Here is a 26064-nt window from a genome sequence, read left to right as displayed (position 1 = left end):
AGAGCATTTTAATTACTTCTACTTTTTTGTTTTACATTTGAATGTCTTTATGCTCTTGCTCTTAATGCTCACTTGTCTTCAGCTCTTTTGCAATTGGGCCTTTTTGTTTCTGTTTTTCAAATGTTATAGCTGTTGTAGGTATGATTCAACTAAAACACTATCAACTGTGAAACAGATGCAGTTGTGGTTAGAGAAGCTACAGTATGCCATCCCCGGGGAATTGCTAGCGAGCTTCTATTTGTTATAAAGCACGTCAGTTGACGCACCACTTTGATTTTCTTCAGTTTAACTAACTGATATTGACCATCTAAGCAGCATGCATTGGGAGAAATGTAAGTACGATACATTGTTGCCATTTTATTTTTACAATATATTCTGTCTTTGTATACTAACGTATAATTGTGTTAAAGTGTAACAACTTAATAGATTTCCAGAATTAAATCTCCTTCATCAAAATTATGGATATGAAAACAAAGCTTTAAAATGTGCTTCTTTTGCACAGTTTGTGAACTGTATGTTACAGCTGTTTTTTACTTATAGCAGGTGGACATAATGTCAGAAGCTCCAAATGTTGTTTCTTTCTTATGCAATAGTCTTAAAAGACCAGCGGCCTTTTATTAATTTTTTGCCATTCTTTAATACATGTATTTGTATTTGTAATTTTCATATAAAATTTTTAATTTCTCTCACTGTGCTTTGAAAAAAATAATCTAGTTAATTATTCATTTACCTGTTTACAAATCATAAAAGTTCACCAACTAAACTGTTAACCATTCACTGCTTGCTTATTATTGTTCAGTTAAAGTCTTCCTTTTCTATTCGGAGACTTTTTTTTTTTTTTTTGTATTTTTTTCTTTTCTCTCTTTTTTTTTTTGAATACTGCTAACAGAAGGAAAGATCTTTTCCTGTTGTGAACTGTGTTAGAAGCAGTTCTTTCAGAAAGAGGAAGGTTGTCTTTTGAAAGCTGGGTGCATGTTGCCATTGGGGTATAATCTTGATATGCAAAATAATAGCAGGTATCTACCACAGTAAAACACAGCACAGCTGTGGAGCTTCCTCTTTTGTGTTGATTGAGTCCCTGTGCCTGTGCCATGGTGATTGTTTGTCCCTGTGCACTCATGTGTGATTGTCTAAAACAGATAGTAGTAAAGGTCATCATCCACTCAACTGTACTTCAGCCATATAGCCATTAATTTGAAATTGTAACATTAATTTTCTTCTTTTGGCTCTGAGCTTCTTGCATTTTTGCTTCACTTTTTTACTAAAAAAGGCATTTAGATAGCTAGAAAGTAATGCATTATATAAGTTTCCAACAATATTTTCCATGTTAGTAATCAATCTTCTGTGGTTAACCCCTCCATTTAAATGACAAACTTAAGGTAGAAGAGAACTACTCTAAATCATCTCTAAATTGTTTGGGACCACACCTCTGCTGAGCACACTCTTGTTCATACAACTCCTCTGTTTCTCTTGGCAGTGTTACAAACTTGCTCACCAGCCTCCTGCAACAACACATCAGTTCTCATTTCTTCCCTCATTTTTCACAGCATTCTGCAGTTGCTCAACCAGGCCAAGAACTGAGTACAACTCATTAACCATTTTTCAGAGCAAAATGGACTAAAAAGGAAAGTAATTAAATCTTTAGCCAGCTGTTAGCCATGTAATGTCATGAAATATGAAAAATATACACTTTCAATCTTAAACAGACACAAAAACCCAGTGCAGGACTGTCCATTGGTAATAGCCTCTTGCAATAAATCAGCTAGGGAATTTCCCCATTCCCAAATAATGCCTGGCCCAAATAATAATAATAATAATTCTAGAAGGTCTGTGTTCGATTCCACCTTGGCCCGGGCCTCTCTTGCTCTCTGTGTAGAGTTTGCATGTTCTCCCCATGTCTGTGTGGGTTTCCTCCAGGTACTCCTGTTTCCTCCCACAGTCCAAAGACATGCACTTACTGGGGTTAGGTTAGTTGTCTACTCTAAATTGCCCATAGGTGTGAATGTGAGTGTGGATGGTTGTCTGTCTTTCTGTGTTGGCCCCGCAACAGGCTGTTGACCTGTACAAGGTGTACCCTGCCTCTTGCCCTATGTCAGCTGGGATAGGCTCCAGACCAGCTGCCATTTCTTTATATTTTCCTGGGAAAATGGAATGCAGCAGTTTATTGAAACATGGGCAAACATCCATGAAAATACAATCCTGGTAACAACAGAGTTTGTACAATTCTAATAAGCTTGAAAGTTAATGTTTGGATTGACTGCTTTTATTCTTGAACACAGCCTGAACTCTCTTAGGCAAGCTTTTTTGCCATTTCTTTAAGTAGTCTTCAGGAATTGTTCTCCAGGCTTCTTGAAATGACATTCCAAAGCCCTTCTTTGAATGTTGGCTGACTTTTGTTCCATTCTCTGCCAAGATGATCCGCATTGCTTCAATAATGTTGAAGCCCAGGCTCTGGAAATAGTGTTTCTTTTTTGCTTTTGTATCCAGTTATGTACTGGCATACCTGGATTCCAGGTTCCAGATTTAACAGGGAGCCAATGAAGAGAAGCTAATATGGGAGAAATCTGCAAGAAATCTGTCAGTACTCTAGCTGCAGCATTTTGAATCAGCTGAAGGCTTTTCAGGGAGCTTTAGGACAGCCTGATAATAATGAATTACAATAGTCCAGCCTAGAAGTAATAAATGCATGAATTAGCTTTTCAGCATCACTCTGACAAAGGATGTTTCTAATTTTAGAAATATTGTGCAAATGCAAAAAAGCGGTCCTACATATTTGTTTAATATGTGCATTGAAGGACATATCCTGGTCAAAAATGACTCCAAGAATTCTCACAGTGTTACTGGAGGCCAAAGTAATGACATCCAGAGTAAGTATCTGGTTTGACACCATGTTTTTAAGATTTGTGGTCTTAATACAATACACCAGTTATATATAAATCAATTATATTAAATCTATCCCTATTGAGTTTTATAGTTATTAATTAACTATAGAGTACAAAATGTTTTAATATGAAGCTGGTAATATGTTTAATCCTGCTCTAAAATTGGAGATTTTAACATGGAAGTCTTGAGTTAAGAGTTAACAGTAGATTATCCACACTGTTAATCCTAAAATACTGCAAGATTAACAGTACTGTTAGATCATTGTTAATTTTATGATGCCTAACACCACTGAATTTGAGCATTGATAGGACCAGTTGGAATGTAACTGGGACAGCTGGGGACAGCTGGGACATTAAAAATATATATACCAGCAGTGCTACAATAATTATGATCCAAGAATACAAATGAACTGTATATGATTCTGAAAATAATGAGTACACTTACTTCAGGTATTTTAAATATGTTTTGAATATATAGCTTGTGCACCGTTAAGCTACTTAAGTATGATTAAGCATTTATTTCTTTTTACTTCAGTAAAAAGGCTAAATCTATTTTTTTTTCCATTTTGCAAGTCATTTATCCAACACAAAATTATATTTAAAGAATAGTGCAGCACCACTGTTCACATAACAAATCTGTAATAGGACACAGGGTTACAGTTTGAAAATCTTTCCCAGCATTTCTTATGCTAATTTTCTACAATGATTTTATTTATGATTAAATACTTTGATTTCCTTTTCTAACAGTGGTCTACATTTTGAGCCCTGGAGCTTACCACTCAGTATTCTGCTGAATCATTTAAACGTTTTCAGTCTTTTCCCAGTCTGCTTATATGCCTATCTTTGAGTGAAATCAAGCAGCCTTAGTGTGGCCCCAAGTGCAAAAACTGTTGTACAACAAATCTGCCACCATTACTGAAAAATGCACATGTGCTATCTGAGGACAAGCTTCCCACACACAGCTAACACAACAACAGTAACTAAAGAGGGTTTTGGCTCAGCGTATGGCCATTTGTGCTTCCAGGGCCTCTTTTTGTTAAGCATCACAGACTTGTCTGTACATGGCATACTGTCATAGTCTTCTGTGTGTTCAGAGAAGAAAATGCACCCTGTCTGACCTATAGAGGCATATCAATCAGCTGCAGACAGGAATCTGTGCAACGTACTGTCAGGACACATTCAGCCTGATGACAAGGGTTAAGTAGAGGACAGACATATTTGGACCAGAGGTATCCTTTCTTGTCAGTGTGATCGATAGGAACCAAAAGGATAGGGGCAAAGTTAAAAAAATGTGCTGATAACTGGAGGAAACTTCACCCGTTTTCTCAGCAATCACTGTGGGGAATCCTCTAGCTTGAAGTAAAGCTGGACATGGACATGAGCATGCATCTGCACACACACACACACACACACACACACACACACACACACACACACACACACACACACACACACACACACACACACACACACACACACACACAAAAAAAAAATGGACAACTTCAACATGAACAAATGAGAAAGTCCACCAGCAGGAAACATGATGACAGTGTTTGCGATGGTAGACTTGCAAAGGTGACAGACAGCGATAGAAAAGTGAATTTGAAGTTTAGTTTATGTGATCATGACATTTCTTTAGAGGAGGAATTGTTTGTTGAAGTTCAAACATTACATTTCACAAATTTTGAAAATGTCCTCACAAACTTTCACTCATTTTCATAACAAAAACCAAATTTTTGGCAATAAGTTCAGTGTACTGACATCCATGATGACCAAATTCCCTTTAAAATCTAATAACCTCTGTTTGCTTTCTTAACTGGCTTATCTTGAACGATAACACATGATACAGCCTGCCAAACACTTTTGCACTGAGCTGCAGACTTTAACAGAAACTAAATTTGTTTTTGAATCATGGCCACACACAGCAACAAGTTCAGCATGTTGAGGTCCTGGGAAAGGGTACAGCTTAAGTGGTAACTGAAATACAGCTCACAATTTTCTCAAGATGATGTTCTTGCACTACTTGAGTTAGTATCTGCTTGTTAACTGTAGCTTCACTTTACAGTTACTAAATCTAAGCCCAACTAAATTAGCCCATAAACTGACTCATCAATGTAACTTGCAATGTAACTATAACAGAAGATGTGCAGGGATAACAGAAATGTAAGACTGACAAATGCAACAAGTTTGATTTTCTTTATATCATGATTTTGTAGTAATAGGGTGGGGAAAGGGTTGATGAGATTTAACTCAACATGTTATAACTGGAAACGTGCACACAGTGGAATTTGAAGCACAGTATGGCAGAATTTCCTGGCGCAGCACCAACATTACGATCTGTGGGAACAAGCCAGTTCATTTGAACTGACTTAGCTGTGTAGCAGTATAGGTTTAACTTTAGGATTTTAGTCATTTTCAGACATTGTCTCAAATGGACTAATCTAACACAGTTAATCCATTTGAGACTGTCTCAGTTGCAACATAGTCTCAAATGTGACTCTCAAAACATTAAAATTTTAAATATTTGATGGAATCTCTTGAGAACATGACAATTTTCAACAAAACTTTCATAGTTCACGTTTATGAACCCAGTGATCACATCATATGTTTGAATTAAACTCTGTTCAGCAAACTTCTCCATGCAATTTAACTGTTATTGGAAAGAGGAACTACATATTTCTTTCTTTTCTTTCTTTCTTTTTTTTTTTTTTGGAATAAAAAACTGTTTGCAGCTTCTTCATTTGAAAACACTAGAATGCCAGAGGGACATCATTAAAGGCTGTAAATGTGGACTGCACATGCAAAAACAAAAAACAAATGTGCAAACTTTTTGTCAATAGTTTAAGTAACTCAGATTAGATGTTTGTAAAACTCAGAAGCCCATATTTGAATGTTTAAACTGTAAACTAACTGTGAAAAGCAAATAATAATAATAGATAGAATGATGGTTTTACTACTAGGTAGTCTATGTGTCCAAAAAAAAAAAAAAAGGCATTTTCAATTGTTATTAATCAGTGTGCTAATGTGAGCTCTGTGTCTATTTGATATGTGAAGAAAAAAAAATAAGGCAAACTAAATTAGAGTAAAATTACTGATCATTTAATCTTTTAAGATCCGCAAGATCACTGGAGCCCAGTCTGGGATTACAGTTGGGTTTTCTTTTAGGCACAATTATGCATTTTTTTTTATAATGAAATGATGTTATATTTCAGTTACAGTTTTTCTGTATTTCTGATGAAATTCAATTAAAAAAAAGTGCCATCATCTCTGTGAGTCATCATCAGAAATGACCCCAACTCCGTTTTGATCCTTAATGATTTGGGGGCTGTTAAGTGGTTAAAATTCATCGCATAATCACAATAATTCATACGGATTCATATCTGCTGGTTGGTGATTGCCCACTTTGACCTAGACTAAAATATGCTAGCAGCTGTTGTATGAATTGCTGCAGGGCACAGGCTTTTCTTTTTCTCTAACAAAATGTGCGAATAAATTCATCAAATGTGCTTGCAACCAAAATATCCCGGCCCATTTACACATCTTTCCAATACACAACCTTTAGTGGCTGCTTCTATTTAAACTAAAACCAGTTCAATAGTCTTTGTCAGTCACTTTAATCTTTTTCTGTCTCTTAAACTCTTAAAGTCCAAATCAACTGAGGATAACACTTTTTTTTTAATGCTATGTACAGATATCAACTTTTGAGTTCATCCACTCTTTATTCTGGTTATTAATTTGTCACACATCTGTGCAATCCCTCCTTTTACCCTTTGCTACCATTATAATCAATTTGTCTGCTTTGCAGTGTGCCACAATGTGCAACTGGCCTGTGGTGTCATGGCAAGACAATCTCAGAAGCTCGTACTGCTGGACCAGATGTTTGTAATCCCAGTGAATTCGTGGCTTGGGGCTGTACTGACTGATGCAGTTGTCTGCAGTTATACAGTACTGCTGTGTAGAGTTTATTTGAAAGTGGCCCTGCTGTTAGACAGAATTTTTTCTCATGTTTAAACAGAATTTGCTGGTTGTGAACATTTGAATGTTCCCAGAAAGTGTTTTCCCCTGCCACTGTAAGTGTGGCTTTGGAGAAAATGGAGTCTTTCTACTTATCAGTAAAGTATGGCTCTCAGCCAACCAAATGTTAGTAAAATATTTTGTGCTAAAGGTAAAACAATGATTAATGTTGAAATGACTTAATGAATTAATCATTATTATTTTGTAAAATTAAATAACAAACCTATTTTAATAAATATATTGTGTACCAAAAATGCTCCTTTTTGAAGTTTTTCACACAATGTTTTTGGTTGAATTAGTGATGTAGTGTGACAATGAGACAACAGACACAGAGAACAGACTAGACACAAAACGGGGGAGACAGACACACTGAGGAAAACCGACACAGGAAGCTCCTCACAACATTACAGGACAGAACAAAGGGAGAACTAAGGACAGAAACCACTGGGAACTAAAGAATACATAATGCAAACAATATGAACCATAAAAACAACTAATGCAAAAGTCCCTTCAAAACAAAACACTAGGTTACAGAGCTAGGACCATGACCGGGTGCCCTGCGTGATGCAAAGGGATTCATGTCATTCTCAGGATTGAATCAGGGATTGGATAAACCACTACACATTTCTTTTTTTTTACTGAAAAATGAACAGGAGGAAATACGTATATCTGAATGACAATAAGATTAATAACTTCTTAATAGAACAGCTGAAAAAAAACCTCATGCTTGAAAAGTATTTGGTTGGCCAGACCCAACCAAAGGAGGAGGGCATCAATTTTATTTTCTTACTTTTTTTTTTTTAGCACTGGAAAGCATTTTATTGCAAGTCAAAAAGCTCACATCATGACAGCGATTATCTGATCTGCTTATTCCATGGAAACAAGGAGTATGAATGTATGACTTTTATATTTTACAGCCGTAGTGGTAACATTTGGAAAAAATGTTAGGTGTTATTTTTGGTTATTGTGCAGTCAGTAGTTCTACTTTACTGGCCCACATTAGGTGAAATTAAAGTGTATGTGGCCCATGACCTTAAGATTGACACTCTTGACATATTCAATGAATATTTTTTTGTCAAGAATTATATCAGCTGATACTGACAGTCAACATCTTAACAAAAATATGTTTGACAGGTTCAGCTTCCTGTGTTTCTCTTCCCAATGTTAGTCAACAGTCATGGCACCTAAATGAACTCATGCGCATCATGGTGGCTGATTGAAATGGAAATGAAGTCTCGTGTCTCTATGCTTCATTCTGTGTCTGACCACTTTAGCGCAGCCATCAGCCGTGGGCAGATCCAGGCCATACCAAGGTGTACGAGTCAGAGACCCCGTCAAAGAGCTACTAAGGAGGAAGAGGAGCCTGGAGCTTCACAGCACCAAGACAGCGCCTCCTACTGCGGTGAGGATACCATGACAGATCCTATCCTGGTCATTTTGTGCCAGTACATTTTCTGTTTATTGGCCTTTCCATAAAATTCAATGTGTGGTAACAAATGAAACAAGCAAAAACAAAGAAAGAACAAAACAACCGTAAAAAAAAATCATCAGAAAAATTCTTTAATTCTAAAGTGGTACTTTGTGCTGAATTTTAATGGATTTTTTGGTTCATATTTAACAGAGTGACAGAGTGTTTAGAAAGGTACTAATCATATTAAACAGAGTTTCCTGGTGTTTCCAAACAGCCTCTAACTTTATCACAGCATTATTAGTCACTAAACAAATATAGCACAGCATTTACTGTACCCTGAAACATTTACAGTAAAGACTAAAGAGCAATGACCACTCTGGATTATATGCTGTCAGACTGACAATGTTGTTGTGTTTTTTAAAAAAAATTAAATTAAAATGACTGGTGCTCAGGCAACAGCTGTTTTTTTAAATTTATATATTTTTAATGAATTCACATTCATGAACACTTTGCAAGGTTTCCAACAACAGTTTCTATGAAAAACAAAACAACCATTTTTTTCCTGCTATTTCTTTGAAGTACTTACAAAGGCTTAAAAAGAAGCTGCTTTCTAATCACACCATCTGATGATTAATCACCTTTAGTCTTCAAGCTAGTATTTCTTCACTCATAAAAACAAAATGAATAACTGATCTTCATGCCTCCTGCAGCAGTGGGGATCATAACTGATGCAGCCAAACTAAACCTTTAGACACAGATTGTAGAACTCTGTTGAGGAAAAGCTCCAACAACAACATACAAAGATGGTTTTGTTGGTAGTAATTTTGCTGTAATTTAGGAGATTGCGCATGAGATCCTCAAGAGTTAAAAGACAAGTTGGTTTATAGAGATATGAGCAATCAGGACACAGGGCTAGAAAACAGAGGGGGGATTTTATCCTTATATAATCCAGGTGTTTTTCCATGGCAGTTACACCATGGCTGCAGGGCTTTGCACACAGCCCTATGCAAAATAACAGAAAGCCTTGCCAAAGAGCCTTCCCACTTTCTAGTTCTTATGCCTACCAGAAAAGAAGGGGGCCGAAGCAGCATGTGTACACAAATACACACATGCATGGACACACCCTGTGTGATAAGAGGAAAAGCTTAAAGCATCACATAAAGTGTCCAGTATGTTATCATCCAACATGGTGTATGGACCAAGTTTTTAAATTGTTTTACTTCATTTAATCATCAGTTTGCTACCCTAGACTCCCCATTCAGCCACAGCCCTCATACTACTGTTTTTCACTTGTAGTCAGAGGGCAACGTTATATATACAGTATCAGATTATTATTCAAGCAGAGAGCTCTGTTTCGATATTGTGGTTGCTTGTTTAAAGTGCATTCAATATAAAGTGAAACACCCAATCCTCATGTCCAGGTGTTATCATTTATACTATAGATGTTGTTAAAGCTGAATCATTACTTAGCCTATGGTATGAAGATTTGTGAAGTCAGATTTGTGAAACCCAGTAGGTGTGATCAGGTCCTATACATATAAATGATCAAAGTGTCTGTCCTGTGTGACTGCTGTAGCCCATCTCCTCCTGTCAAAGCTGTAAAATCAACTATCTCCTCTTGTCAGGCACCTGACGGCACATGCCCTGCTACCTGTGAGCATGCCCTGCCTGCTGACTGCAGGCAGCAGGATGCAGTAAAAACAGACACTCGCTCTCAGTGTTGTTACTGCTGCTGTTGCCTCTGATTCTTTCTTTTTTGTTTACTCAACACAGTAGCTGTTCTTGCTACAGACACACATACACCCTCACAGGGTCTACATAGAGCACAGACAGATTTTACACACTGTTTGATTGACATCTGGGCTTGCACAAAGAGATTAAATATTGTAACAAAATTAGCTTTAAGTTTGTGTTCTTTCCTCACAGAATAATTGGAAAAATATCAAATAAGCCACAAAAGAAAAAATAAGAAAAACAGAAAAATCTGGTTGTATCGTAAATTATAGATTGTATCATAATTATGTAATTATTATAATTATATAATATAATTTTGCAATTGAATCATAAATTATAATCACATTAATATATAACAAAGAATTTTTGAAATTTTTGCTTTTATGATGCTTAGCTTTCTCTCCAAATGTCCAGATATTTGCAGCACAGCTATGATTTATCATAGTGGTTTGAGATGCCACAAAATATTCAGTTATTTTTTAACATCTTGCTAGACCTGGTGTGGTGATGACAGCATTACTACACAGGAGCGAAAATATTTTGAATGTAAAACTAGTTTTGGAATCATAAAGACGAAAATTAACAATGCTTTTAGTTCCAAATACTACATGTGGAGGTTTTTTTGTACTTTTTTAAGCAGACTTGAGCCACCCCTCATTTCTTTATATTTTCCTTCAAGCAGCCAGACTTTCTTATAGTTTTTTTTAAAAGAGGCTTTGAAAACGGAGCAAGTGGCATGCCTAAAAGAATCTGCAACAGATATTTTGGTATCTGAATATCTGAATATTATGTTATCTAAATATCATGTCCTTAAGAAAAAGGGGGGGAAAAAATCCAGTACAAAGACAGAACCTGAGAGATGCATCTGAGCCTTCAGATGCTCCATCTGCTGTTTGTTGAAGCCTCATCAGAAATTGTCTCAGTGGAAAGATGGTTGTCAAGTGTCATGTCCTGGGCCGGTGGCCCAGTGTTTTATGCTTTCTTGGTATTGTTTCTGTGTCTCGAGTCATGTTTTGTTGTCTTTTGTATTTTTGCCCTCAGCTATTTCTGGTTCCTCGTGTCTCCTAGTGTTGTGACTAGTCTGCGTCTCTGTCCTAAGTCTGTGTGTCTGTTCCCCGTGTTAAGTCTGCATGTTCCTTGGTTAGTCACTTCCTGTTTATTTTGACAGTCTGGTTTCCCTGTGCTTTGTGTTTAGTTTTGCTTCCTCTGTGTTATTAGTATATTTGCCTCACCTGCTGTGCCCTGCTGTTTCCTCTTCCCCTGATTACCCATTGTGTATTTAAGCCCTCAGTTTCCATGTGTTCTTTGTCGCGTCGTTGCGTCGTCGCCCCTCCGTAGGATTTTGGTGTTCATTCTCCTCCCAGCCTTAATAAAGCTCCTTTAAGTTATGTTTACCTCTGGAGTCCTTCGTTTTTGCCCTTCCTCACCCGTTTCCTCCCCGGCCATGACAGTCAGGAAGCCATTCTTAAGGAATGAAACAGTGAGAAAAGGCTGAGATATGCCAAGAACTGCACTGAAAATCAGTGGTAGGAGTGATGAATCCAAGTTTGACTTTTTTGGTTCAAATTATTGTCATTAGGTATGAAGGAGGTCTGGACTGGGGTACAGAAGTGTACAAATAGTACAGCCATTTGCAAAACATGGTGAAGGCTCTGTCATAGTCTGGGGCTGCATTTCAGCCAGTGGTGCTGGAGATCTTGTCAAAATTGATGTAATTATGAACACAGGGAAGTGCCCTCAGGTTATGATCCACCATAAAATACCATCTGGAAATTATCTGATTGGCAGCAACTAAATTTTTCAGTATGACAATGATCCCAAACATACAAAGCAGTAAAAATATACACACAATGGAAACCCTTGTGGTATAAAACGCAATAAGAAACCAATGAATAATTCAGGTTTTAAATGAGTTCAGTGGTTTCTCAAAGCCATTGTCTGTTTTCTTTATATGACATCTTCACGGCTCATTTCTTTTCTGGAAAGGCCAGGACCTGTCTAGTCTGGTCTTAAAAAAAACAAAAAAAAACTTTATCAACTCTCAAAATCAGCTGAGATATAAATGCCATTCTTGACCTCAGAGGCAGCTGTTGGCAAAACAAACTCAAGACAAGGTGCTTTAGCAGCTGTTCTTCCTCACCTGATGGAATTTGCTCAGTTCAATTGAAAAAACACAAACAAACCTTACTATCTGTGGTCATAGGCTTTGGGGCTTTCTAATAATGGCTTTGATTATGTTTTCCCTTTAATAAACTGCAGTTATGGTTAATAATGAACTCACACTTCTCCCTTGGATTAAATGTGACTTGAGAAAATTAGAACAGAAATTTTTTTTCGAATAAATTAAAAAAATGTACATGGCAATTTATTTATTTAGGAAATATGAAATATCCATTGTCTCTCAGTATGTGAGACCTGAACAGCAGCAGTAAATTTGACAATGAACTTAGAAAAAGGTGTTTTCACTCAATGGGATGACACGTCCTGTGAAATGGCAAATGTTTTTATTCAAAAAGAAGAATAAGAGCTCTCACAGTCCAGAAGATGGCAAAAACCATCAATCATTTGTCAGACTGGCAGAATTTGAGAAACAAATAAAGTGTCTTAGACTCATTTGAAGACTCAGATCAGATTTCTATTTGTCCTTCCTTGCAAATATCTCTGGAAATGCATCTGAGTTTTGGAAAACCTTCAGAACTTTGTAAAGTGATCCGCCTGTATCACTGCCTCCAAAAATTGGTGTTGAATTAATTATCTTTACAGATTTTTTTCAAAATGTGCATCTGGTGGTGTTAGATCATGCGGTGAGGGAGGATGTTGGACCAATTTGGTGCAGCTAAATGTATAGTGAGTATGATGATGATGATGATACTTTATTGATCCCACAATGGGGAAATTACAGTTAACAGAACACCCATCCAAAGAGACAAACAAACAAACATGGGGAGATAGGTGAACTGTGGCCATGCTGCCCCCCTTCTGGAGGAGCTGTCATTAAAAAGACAGAAACAATAGTGAAAACATATAGGGATGAGTGAGGAAAAAAATCATCTCATACTTTGTATACATACACACATACACAGTATAAGGTTACAAAAACCTTTGCGATAGAGCAGAAACATATAGCATGGGAGCACTAGGGTGGGGAGGGATGGAAAGTGGAGCCAGCGGAGGCGAGAAGTGGGGGTTGGGCTACTGTGGGGCTGACTCAAACTCCCTCCTCAGCTAACAGTTCTGATAAGATGTAGAGTTCATCAGCAGCTAGGTCAGGGAGATCAGTCCAACACAGGTCAGAAGAAGCCAGGACAGCGGGGGTGTAGAGCATCTGTTTACAAACATCCCAGAGACAATTTGATGAGCGGCAGTCCAAGAACGCCAGGGAGCCAAATTCCTGATTCCACGACTTGTTTTGGTGCAGACTGTACTGATTAATTTGTTGACAGCCTTCAGTCTTACTGGCACCTCTCTGTGGCAAAAAAAAATCCAATTCATCTGAGTCTTCTTGGTTCGTTCCTTCGCCGTGCAGAAACAGATACATACATCTCCAAGATCTTACCCCTCAGAATCACCTCCAGATATACAGAGTCTGAGTTTGAGTCTGTACCTTCCTGCATTCCCGTCATAAGCAGCCTTACCAAGGCCAGACAGCTGCCTAGACTTCCTGAATTGCAACGACAAGCCAGGTATCTCCAATTCGGTCCAATTCGGAGAAATCCCAGTTTCAATAAGCCAAATGTGTGTGTATTCCATTGACAATACAGCCAGGCACGTCATCTTCCACACCACACAGGAATCCATAACGTAGCCAGCTGGAATGTCAATTAATAAGAGAGAACAGGGTTCTCCTTCCCCCAATCTCCTCGAGGTGAAAATTTGATCAAAACAGTGGCGTTGAGAGACCAGCTGACCAGATCCATAATTATAAATTCTAGTTCGGAAGTTGTGTGAAGAGAGGCTCTAAAGCAGCAAGCAGCAAAGCAGGGGAAAAAGGAAGAGCTGGGGGGAGAAGAAAAGTGCGACCGTCTCCACTGAGAGCTGAAGAGAAAAAATAAATAAATCAGGTGGTCCTGGGTCTATGACCTAATGTTTTGAGCTTTTTTTCTATTGTTGTAATTTAAAACAAAACTACAACATTGTTGTAGTTTTGTTTTAAATTTAAACAAACTTAAACTAACCAACCCCCCCCCCCCCCCCCCCCCCCCCCCCCAAAAAAAAAAAAACAAAAACAAAAAACAAACCTAGAATCAACAAAAAGCTATTTAAGCATAAAAATTAAAAAAACAATAAATAATATAGCTTCCTCAACTGCCCCAAAGGTTAAAACAGTTAAATGTGGATTATTAAACATTAGGTCTCTTGCCTCCAAGTCCCTGTTAGTAAATGATTTAATAATTGATAAACATATTGATTTATTCTGCCTTACAGAAACCTGGTTACAGCAGGATGAATATGTTAGTATAAATGAACAACCCCAAATCACAGTAACTGTCAAGAATGCTCGAAGCACAGGTCGAGGAGGAGGAGTAGGCGCAGTCTTCAGTTCCAGCTTATTAATTAATCGGGGACCCAGACAAAGTTTTAATTCTTTTGAAAATCTGACACTTAAGTCTTCCATCCATCCATTCATTTCTGCTTATCCTGTTCAGGGTCGTTGGGGGGGTGGGGCCAAACCCAGCTGACATAGGGCAAGTGGCAGGGTACACCCTGGACAGGTCGCTAGTCTGTTGCAGGGCCAACACAGAGAGACAGACAAAGTCCACACTCACATTCATGCTCTCATTCACACCTATGGGAAATTTAGAGTAACCAATTAACCTAACCCCAGTAAGTGCATGTCTTTGGACTGTGGGAGGAAACCGGAGTACCCAGAGAAAACCCACACAGACACAGGGAGAACATGCAAACTCCACACAGAGAGAGGGGGAGGGGCCTGGGCTAAGGTGGAATCGAACCCAGGCCTTCCAGATGGTATGCTAACTGTGAGGCAGCAGTGCTAACACGACTTAAGTGTGCTGTGGGCAGCACACTTAAGTCGTGTCCACCCTAATTGGAAAATTCAAAAACCTGTTTTATTTTTTATTATTTATCGTCCACCTGGTCCTCACTCAGAGTTTCTGGATTACACAGCAGTGGGGAATAAGTTTTATTACAGTAGAAGTCTTTCTGATCTAATTCCTTCATTATTATGCTCTTCAGTGCCATGTGCCAACACAGTGCAGAGCAGCTACCTAAACTCTGCTCCCAGTGAGGTCGATTATCTCGTCAATAGTTTTACATCCTCACTGCGTATAACTTTGGATACTGTGGCTCCTCTGAAAAGGAAAGCTTCAAATCAGAAGTGCCTGACTCCGTGGTATAATTCGCAAATGCACAGCTTAAAGCAGGTAACCTGTGAGATGGAGAGGGAATGGCGTCTCTCTAAATTAGAAGATGCTCATTTAGCCTGGAAAAAGAGTTTGTTGCTCTATAAAAAAGCTCTCCATAAAGCTAGGACATCTTACTATTCATCATTAATTGAAGAAAATAAGAACAACCCCAGGTTTCTTTTCAGCACTGTAGCCAGGCTGACAAAGAGTCAGAGCTCTGTAGAGCCGAGTATTCCTTTCACTTTAACTAGTAGTGACTCCATGGATTTCTTTACAAATAAAATCTTAGACATTTGAGAAAAAATAATTCATAACCATCACAAAGACTTATCTTCATGTTCAGCTGCTTTCAGCACTGCTGGTATTTGTTTAGACTCTTTCACTCCAGTTGATCTTTCGGAGTTAACTTCAATAGTTACTTCCTCCAAAACATCAACATGTTTATTAGATCCCAACCCTACTAGACCAGGGGTGGGCAACTCCAGGCCTAAAGGGCCGTGTCTTGCAGGTTTTAGATGTGTCCCTGATCTCTCTCTCCCTCTCTCTCTCTCTCTCTCTCCCTCTCTCTCTCTCTCTCTCTCTCTCTCTCTCTCTCTCTCTCTCTCTCTCTCTCTCTCTATATATATATATATATATATATTCATATATATATATTCAACATTAATGTCTCACTTAATATAGTTGAAAATTAATCATTCTCTCAGCTGTATTCCTTGATGTTGAAATGTGGCATGCTTGTTTTAACAGCTTATTTTGAATAAAATAATTAAAATTAAACCACAAAAAGGAGAATAAGTTCGTTCTCTGTTTAACCAGCTGCTTTTACACAGCTGGGCTTCACACTCACGGTTGCTAGGCGACATGAGCTACAGGTGAGGACAGGTGACGCTGATGTGAAGGCTACTCGTGCACTGAGAAACGTTCCACGGTGCAAAGTGTGTTAAAATGCGTTAAAATTTTTAATTCGTTAATTTCCCCGTAATTTATATATATATATATATATATATATATATATATATATATATATATATATATATATATATATATATATATATGAGCAATTGCTCATAACAATGAGCAATTCGTTATAGGTATGTGAAACCTCTTTATCGGGACAGAGATGAGTCATTGCATAAAGTTATTGCAGTAGGCAGGAATGATTTCCTCTAGTTTCTCTTCATTGGCTCCCTGTTAAATCTAGAATAGAATTTAACATCCTTCTCCTCACATACAAGGTCTTGAATAATCAGGCCCCATCTTATCTCAAAGACCTTATAGTCTCATATCACAATGTCACCATAGCCCTAAAGGTTTCAGCAGTGAATCTAATGCCAAATCTTGGAATCAGACAGTAATAGCTCTGTCTCAATTATTTATATAATAACAAAGCAGGCAGCACAGTGGTGCAGTGGTTTGCACTGCTACCTCACAGTTAGAATACCATCTTGAAGGCCTGGGTTTGATTCCACCTTGGCCCAGGCTCCTCGGCCGAGGAGTTTGCATGTTCTCCCCATGTCTGCGTGGGTTTCCTCTGGGTACTCTGGCTTCCTCCCACAGTCCAAAGACATGCACTTACTGGGGTTAGGTTAATTGGAATCTCTCAGAGGTGTGAATGAGAGCGTGAGTGTGAATGGTTGTCTGTCTCTCTGTGTTAGCCCTGCGACAGGCTGGCGACCTGTACAGGGTGTACCCTGCCTCTCGCCCTATGTCAGCTGGGTTTGGCTCCAGCCCCCTGTGACCCTGAACAGTATAAGTGGAAGTGGATGGATATATAGTAACAAACCACAACATCAGTAGCTTCAAGCTGCTTTACTATATTGTAAAGACCATACAATAATACAGAGAAAACCCCATCAATCACATGTCCCTTTATGAGATCTTTGAGATAAGGTGGGACCTGATTATTCAAGGCCTTGGAAGTCAGAAGAAGGATTTTTAATTCAATTGACGTGGAGCCAATAAGGAGAAGCCAGCATGGGAGAAATATGCTTTCTATTTCTAGTCCCTGTCAGTATTCTCGGTGCAGCATTTTGGATCAGCTGAAGGCTTTTCAGGAATTTTTTAGGACAACCTGATAGTAATGAATTACTACTACTACTACTAATAGTGGGACTATAGTAATAGTCCAGCCTTGAAGTTATAAATGCATAAACTATTTTTTCAACATTACTCTGAGACACGATGTTTCTAATTTCAGAGATATTCCAAGATTCCTTAGTGTTACTAGAGGCCAGGGTAATGCCACCCAGAGTAAGCATGTGGTTAGACACTGTATTTTTAAGATTTATAGGGCCAAGTACACTAACTTCAGTTTTATCTGAATTTAGAAGCAGGAAATTAGAGATAATCTGGTCTTTACAAGACATTCCTGCAGTTTAACTAATTGATGTGTGTCATCTGGCTTCATATATACAATATATACATGAAGCCATATCATCTGCATAACAATGAAAATGTATGCAATGCTTTCTAACAATGCGACCTAGGGGAAGCATGTATAATGTAAAATTGGTCCTAGCACAGAACCCCATGGAACAGCATAATTAACCATAGCCCGTGAAGAAGACTCCACATTTACATAACCAAATTGCAGTCTATTAGATAGATATTATATGGGAGATATAGTGGCAGCTAAGCTACTTTGTCTACACCAACTTCAGGAGCCTGGCAAGCTACAGGATATCCCAGGGTGTGGAGCTAGGTCTCCAATTCACTGAGCCTGGCCTCCAAAGCTTCAAAAAGGCCACATTTATTACAAGTACTGCTAATGGAGGCCGAAGAGTAACTCAATATCTGAGACACAGAACAGGAAAGTGCGGGAGAGACAGGAGAAGAAGCAGCGATACTGCTAGTGACTTGGCAGAGAGTTAAGCTAATAGCTACACTATGCTAGCAAATCCCTAAAAACACACTCATATAACATACAAGTGATTCAGCAGAGAGTGTGCTTTGGATACGGCACATGAAGATTACACTGTGAAATAAGCCATTATCTTAACAAGCTACACAGATTAAGCTACAAAAAAGCACCACTGTGCTCTGTAACAGGAAAAAGTGATACAATACTGCAGTAAGAGAAAACAAGTGAGAGCACCACCAAGGCAAACAATCAAATGTCTCAGTAGAAGATAAAATGTCAGCTTGGGTTGGATGTACATATACATGTATTTCCATGCCCCAAAATACAAAATTCAGAGCTTTATTTGCTAATAAAGTGATTCAGAAAAACAAGTTCACAAAAAAAAAACTGTACTTGGATGTGAATTCTCAGAGTTTAGCTATGACCATTGCAAATTTATATCTTAATATTGAAGTGATGATGTATTTATGGCTCTGCTGTAGTGATTGCCATGTTAAACTCACTGATGTCATCTGTATTTTTTTTTTAGGATATGGTCTCACAGAACAACCAGCCATCATTTACACAAGGTAGAAACCTCACCTGAGAACTATCACATAAACTAACAGAACTGCTTGGTGTAAAGCATGTTCCCACATATGCAATGCTGAAACTGCTCCTTGTTCTCCAGGCGTCTTTGGCTGTGATGTTGCCAGTGGCTCCCCAACTGAATTGTCAGCTACAGTCGGTGATGGAGGGCTGCATTGTGCTGGGTGGAAAGCTGCACCTTCTGTCACTAGTACTGGGCTGCAGGCTGCGGCAATGTCTTGGTCTACATCTGACTACAACCAGCAGGACTCTTCAGCTCAGACTCTGACCTACCCAGCCACCCCCACCCTTACTATGCAAACTCTGTGCCCCAGCTACACAATGCTGACTTACACACACACACCACTGCTGACAAACTTTGGTGTAAGTAAAAAATGACAATGCAAATATTTATTAGACTGCATGGGGTATATAGAGAAGACCATAAAAGGATTAAAAGAATAATGTATAATCAGGTCTCCATTCCCAGGAAATATGATCCAAAATTAACAGATATAGCTACTGGAACATTGCAAGCATTGTTTCTGGCTAAGAAGAGATGATCTGGGTTGTTTCCATGGCCACAGGTGTATAAAGCCAAGAACCTAGGCATGCAGACTGCTTCTACGAATATTTCTGAAAGAATGAGTCACTCTCAGGAGCTTAGTGAATTCCACTGCAGTACCATGATAGGATGCTACCTGTGCAACATGTCCAGTCATGAAATTTCCTCAGTACTATATATTCTACAGTCAACTCTTAGTGGTATTATAACAAAGTGGAAGCGGATAGGCATACAATCTCAGGGTGTTGGATTTGGGGGTGAAACCCTCCATGCATGATAAAGAGCTTTCTTGTCTTGTTATCAGTGCTTCTCCTTGTTTGGCCAGCATATTATCTCAGCAGGGTATATGGTGACTGGCGGAAAATAGGTGGGAATAGGTGTTGATTTCCTGGATCTTGTTCTTCCCATTGAGCTGACTCTGTAGGACTTGCCTTATGCCATGTTTCCATTAGTACCTACTCAGCATGGTTTGTAGGCATTTCCATTAGTACCTGGTACCAGGTAGTTTTTTAGTACCTACTCAGCCAGGGTTCCAAGTGATCTGTGGTGATCCTAAAATGTGACGTCGAAGAACAGCATGCCACTGATTGGCAAGGGAGTGTTGTCACTACTAGTGGAGTCATGAGAGCGAATCCTTCACCAGAATTGACTGTGCCATTTTTAAAGCCCGACAAAAAAGAAACTGGAGGCACACAATCCAATGCTGTGGTCGAATGAGGAGGTATAGACATTTCAGTGCTTGGTGGGAGATGAGATGAGAAATGAGAGAGTTTATCATGAGGTCCCCAAGCTAATGGCTGCCATTGCACAATGCAGCAGTGTAGACAAAAGCTAATACACTTTGAGTCACATACAACCTACGTCATGAGACTTCTACCTGCATTGCTATATCGACTCCTTGAGGTGGTCCTCAACTGTAATGAAAACAAAACAAAACAGTCGTGGCAAGTAGTGTTGTGGCGAGTTGTGCCACGCTGAGCAGACACTAGTGGAAATTCGGCATTACTCTCTGCAGGTACTTGGCAGATGCAGCTTTCCTAGCGGCCTCTTCATTGTTCCCATTTGCCTGTGGGATTCCAAGACACTTGTAGCTGTTTTCAGTGTCTATAATGTTGCCTTCTGGTAGTGCAATTGCCTCAGTTCTTACTACTTTCCCTCTCTTTTTACCATCTGACTACACTACTCGAGTCTGAATGACATTTCGATGTCATTGCTTTAGAGCTTTGTGGTGCAGATCACTGAATCAATGTCTCATTCACTCCTGGCAGTCAGCTTGATGACATGTCATTTTGAGGAGGTAGATAATTGCTCCATTCTGTAGTTGAAATCCATAGCTCGTCTTGTTAACCCTATAACACCAGGCAATCGTTGCTGAAGTGCTGGTTACTTGCCCTTTATAGTGGCGATTGAGACATAGTGTATCAGCACCAATCGAAGGAACTTTGATCAGCTGGCTTTTTACCTTAACTCCATGACCGTTTGTCCTATCGGAAAAATTCAAATGGTTCCTGAAAGTCCAGAAATTGCACTTCACAGCCATATAGGGATATTACAGTATTTGTTGCCAGAAGTCCATGAATGGCAGCATTTTTGAAGTACACTGTATCACATTTGACACGTTTGGAGGTATAAGCTTACTGATCTGGATGGGGGGCTACAAGCCTATGCAGAACACCAGTGTGGAGAGGGCATCTCCTTAGTAAATCCTGCACTTGATGGTGACTTGAAATTGGTCTCTAATGTTGCTTTAGACATCCTGATGAAGGGTCCTGTTGATCTTTCACAAGTCCAGTGCATTCCCGGTTCCATGTGTGAAGCATTGAGTTGCAAACTTAATTGTAGTAGTCCTTGCCTTTTAAAAGGGACTACAAAACAAAGCCTTTCCTACCATGTGGGAAATCAAATCACTCCTTTGTCCTTCTTGTGCCTAAATTACAGTTAAAACAAAGGCTCAGGCAGGAACCCTGTGCTGTGAGAGAAGTGACAGGGTGGACTGACCAAACAGAAGCCACTCGGCAGGGTGTGTTGGATTTAGCTGACTTGGACATGTTTCACAGCAACGAGGAATTTACGGAAATGGTTCTGGGATTTTTGGAAAAGTTCTTAAATATGGGAATATGGAGGACTATAAGGCTACCTCATGCAACTTCTGCAGAGCAGTGAAAGAGACAGACTGGAACAACAATTTGCCTGACTCCAGGGGACTGTGGCAGGGACTACGGGACTCCACACTATCACAAACTAAAAAACACCATGCACATAGTGCAATGGAAAACCAGTTTCTTAACATGAGTGGCTGAATGAGGTGTCAATAAACATGGGAGGGTCTGCCTGCCATATACAGGTGCTGGTCATAAAATTAGAATGTCATGAAAAATTCGATTTATTTCAGTAATTCTATTCAAAAAGTGAAACTTGTATATTATATTAATTCATTACACAAAGACTGATATATTTCAAATGTTGATTTCTTTTAATTTTGATGATTATAACTGACAACTAATGAAAACCTCAAATTCAGTATCTCAGAAAATCAGAATATTGTGAAAAGGTTCAATATTGAAGACACCTGGTGCCACACTTCAATCAGCTAATTAACTCCAAACACCTGCAAAGGCCTTTAAATGGTCTCTCAGTCTAGTTCTGTAGGCTACACAATCAAGGGGAAGACTGCTGACCTGACAGTTGTCCAAAAGACGACCTTTGACACCTTGCACAAGGAGGGTGAGACACAAAAGGTCATTGCTAAAGAGGCTGGCTGTTCACAGAGCTATGTGTCCAAGCACATTAATAGAGAGGCGAAGGGAAGGAAAAGATGTGGTAGAAAAAAGTGTACAAGCAGTAAGGATAACCGCACCCTGGAGAGGATTGTGAAACAAAAGCCATTCAAAAATGTGGGGGAGATTCATAAAGAGTGGACTGCAGCTGGAGTCAGTGCTTCAAGAACCACCACGCACAGACGTATGCAGACACGGGTTTCAGCTGTCGCAGTCCTCGTGTCGAGCCACTCTTGAACAAGAGACGGTGTCAGAAGCGTCTCGCCTGGGCTAAAGACAAAAAGGACTGGACTGCTGCTGAGTGCTCCAAAGTTATGTTCTCTGATCAAAGTCAATGTTGCATTTCATTTGGAAATCAAGGTCCCAGAGTCTGGAGGAAGAGAGGAGAGGCACAGAATCCACGTTGCTTGAGGTCCAGTGTAAAGTTTCCACAGTCAGTGATGGTTTGTGGTGCCATGTCATCTGCTGGTGTTTGTCCACTGTGTTTTCTGAGGTCCAAGGTCAACGCAGCCATCTACCAGGAAGTTTTAGAGCACTTCATGCTTCCTGCTGCTGACCAACTTTATGGAGATGCAGATTTCATTTTCCAACAGGACTTGGCACTTGCACACAGTGCCAAAGCTACCAGTACCTGGTTTAAGGACCATGGTATCCCTGTTCTTAATTGGCCAGCAAACTCACCTGACCTTAACCCCATAGAAAATCTATGGGCTATTGTGAAGAGGAAGATGTGATACGCCAGACCCAACAATTCAGAAGAGCTGAAGGCCACTATCAGAGCAACCTGAGCTCTCATAACACCTGAGCTGTGCCACAGATTGATTCCATGACACGCCGCATTGCTGCAGTACTCCAGGCAAAAAGAGCCCAACTAAGTATTGAGTGCTGTACATGCTCATACTTTTCATGTTCATACATTTCAGTTGGCCAACATTTCTAAAAATCCTTTTTTTGTATTGGTCTTAAGTGATAATCTAATTTTCTGAGATATAGAATTTGGAGTTTTCATTAGTTGTCAGCTATAATCATCAAAATTAAAAGAAACAAACATTTGAAATATATCAGTCTGTGTGTAATGAATGAATATAATATACAAGTTTCACTTTATGAATGAAATTACTGAAATAAATCAACTTTTTCATGATATTGTAATTTTATGACCAGCACGTGTAAAAGGCACTACATACATCCCATGGACAAGACGTGGCCAGTTAAGAGGCTATGAAATGGGTTTTCCAGAGCCAATTAACAACCAGAGGGCATTATTTTAACTTATACATTTTCAAATTTTAGTGACAATTTGATGCATATTTTGCACAGTATTCATTTGGTGTTGTTAGTAAAGTATGGCTCCACAGTTGTTCATAAGAAATATATTCCTTCAGCAGAGAATCTATATTGCACTTAAATCCTGGAATTAGTGAAAACTTGGCACTTCCAGCTGAAACTCTGAACATAACCTACAGACCAATTACCATGATGAATTACCATCCCGCAAAGAGACCAACCTTTATGGCACAGAAAAATATGACTTTAAGCTCAAAACAGTTTGCTAACTCTTTAAACTCACTTTGTAGTACATCCCTCAGGTCCTTAACATGGTCCCTACACTTGCTGTTGAGTGGGTGGGGTACAAATCTGCCAAATCAAATATCCAGCTCAATCTGCTGCAGGAAATAAGGGAACCAAAATGTGAAGTTGAAAATCTATAAATATTTTCATGCTTGGTCCTAATGATGCTAGGGCTTTTTTTCACTGCTGGAATTACAGTTACTAGAGCTCAGATTAGAAAATTGATCAGTTTTGGTTGTAGGGTATTTATTGCTAATATCAGGTGATAAAATGAATTTCATTTTGATTTGATGACTAACTAAAGTGATTTTCTGATTTCTTTTCCTACTGTTAGACATGAACACAGCAGATAACATTTAATCTTTAAATGCATAGGTTTCAGAGCTCTGATGTACAGCTGTCATAACAGAAATAAACCACAGAGCTACCTGTTATCACTAATACAAAAAAAAGGCATGGCTATGTTGAACTCGCTTCATAGTATATCCGTCAGATTAAACAATCTTAAGTTTGGGGTTAGGTGCAGGATAAGAGTTAAACCAAAAAAAGATTATCAAGGTTTTGTTAGTGACCTGGTTAAAAGAGGTTACAATTACAGGCTAGGGACTGCACAAGGGCTGAATAAATAAAGAAGATAGGGTAAAGGTCTGAATTAAAAAACTAGGGTTAGGTACCAGATAAGTGCAAGAAAAAAAATGTTGTGAGGGAGTAGTACGGTTAGGGTGAGAGGAGCTAGGGTGAGAGGGGGTAACTAAGCAACTAAATCTTCTTACAGCTGGTTGAACTCAAGAAATGTCCTGGTTTACATGTGCTCTGTTGTTATAGTGTTCAAAAAAAAAAAATCAGCTTGATATCAAGGTCAATTGGTAAGGTGTAAACAACCATTTATTCCACCAGTGTCACAAAATCCACAGTCTTAATAAAACACAAAAACAGAACAGGACACGGTAAGAAAACCTTGGGTCTCCCCAGCTAGTCTAGGCTCTCTCTACTTACCCTGCTCACAGGCCCATCTGAAGGGCTTTCTTAAAGCTGCAGTACCCCAAATGACAAAATTCAATGAAATAGCCTGTTTTAGGCAGAAAAGAATAACAAACAAACTCAATAAAACACACATACTTATATCAGTTAGGCCATTACTTAAATTTCAATACCCAAAACTACACTACAAGATGAATATGTCAGAATAAAGAAAGTGAAATAAAAGAAAATTAGCAAGCTTAATCTTGCCTCTACAATAGAGTTATTTGCATCATGTCAGCAGCAGATTTCAATTTTAAATATGTGTTTGTTTGTTTTTTGTAAAGTTGAATTTCTCTGTAATCATCAAAAATATTTAAGTCATGGCTGTTGTTTCAGACCATACCGGTGGCACCAGCCCCAGCTTCCCTCCCTCAAGTGGAGCTCCCAGACTCAGGGGTGACCTATCTTCCTTGGGCCCAGCCACTCACCACTATATCTACCATGCCTAATCCAGGGGTGCAGTTTGCCCCAGGCTCTGCAGCCCTGCCTGGATCACCTTTAGTACACATGCCCCTGTCCATGTCTTTGACCACCATGATCCCGCAGCTGGAGCCCCAGGGTATGGACCCTCAACCCCAGATCTTGGAGATCCCTGAGCATTCAGACCAGCAGCTGGACCCTGAACCACAAGGTCAGTCGCTGAACGAAGATCCAGAGGTAGAGCCGGAATCACCAAACCTACTGGATAAACTTCTAGAGGATCACAAGGAACATGGTGAAGAGGAGGACAAAGACTCATACAGCAGTTCCCTCTTCATACCCAATGTTTGAAAAGTTAAGGTTTTACTTTCTCTGAAGAAAGCATTTTTACATTTACATTTTGCTTTTCTCCTCAGGGACAAGTGCTTATAGACCATTTTTGTATAAATTTGACTTGATTCTCTTTAACCCTTTGAAGTCTAAGTACCCTAGATAAACTACCCAATCCAAGTGTTGTTTATTCTGATTTGTAAGCAAAACTTGAAATATTTTTTCTGTAGTTAGAATGGTTTTGATCTCCTGATTGCAAAGACTCAGGAGAAGAATTTTGAAAATTCAAAAATCACTTATTTTGAAAATATAGGGTTAGGGTTACCTTTAGGGTACTTATTATTACAAATTAAGACCTAGACTTCACAGAACTATTAATTGCTAATAGAGTTGGAAGTTTTGGCTCCAAACCTCAATAATTATGCACGCTGGCTCACTTAAATAATAGAACCATATTTAAAGACTATTATGGATTACAGTAACCTGAGCATGAATTTTGTAGCCACAGGTATAATGACTTCCAACATCAGTACTGGGTTGCCA

At 39.0% G+C, this 26064-nt stretch overlaps 1 protein-coding gene across 1 annotated transcript; it reads left to right on the top strand.

The window, feature by feature from the left end:
* The first annotated feature begins 268 nt into the window (after window positions 1–268).
* On the top strand, window positions 269–25688 carry pou2af1 (POU class 2 homeobox associating factor 1). Its single transcript, XM_030745264.1, has 5 exons — window positions 269–332; window positions 8171–8298; window positions 18797–18836; window positions 18938–19218; window positions 25108–25688. Exons 1-5 carry the CDS (start codon window positions 317–319, stop codon window positions 25540–25542), a joined length of 900 nt encoding a protein of 299 aa, XP_030601124.1. The 5' UTR covers window positions 269–316; the 3' UTR covers window positions 25543–25688.
* Window positions 25689–26064: the final 376 nt, after the last annotated feature.

The sequence above is a fragment of the Archocentrus centrarchus genome, chromosome 13 (assembly GCF_007364275.1).
Source record: "Archocentrus centrarchus isolate MPI-CPG fArcCen1 chromosome 13, fArcCen1, whole genome shotgun sequence".
Lineage (NCBI taxonomy): Eukaryota > Metazoa > Chordata > Actinopteri > Cichliformes > Cichlidae > Archocentrus > Archocentrus centrarchus.
Note: the sequence above shows the minus strand (reverse complement) of the source record. Positions and strands in the feature narration are given on the sequence as shown.

Coding starts and splice junctions, on each gene's coding strand:
- pou2af1 (XM_030745264.1), top strand. Junction 8,299..18,796: donor AGACAGCGCCTCCTACTGCG/GTGAGGATACCA, acceptor TTTTTTTTTTAG/GATATGGTCTCACAGAACAA. Junction 19,219..25,107: donor CACTGCTGACAAACTTTGGT/GTAAGTAAAAAA, acceptor CTGTTGTTTCAG/ACCATACCGGTGGCACCAGC.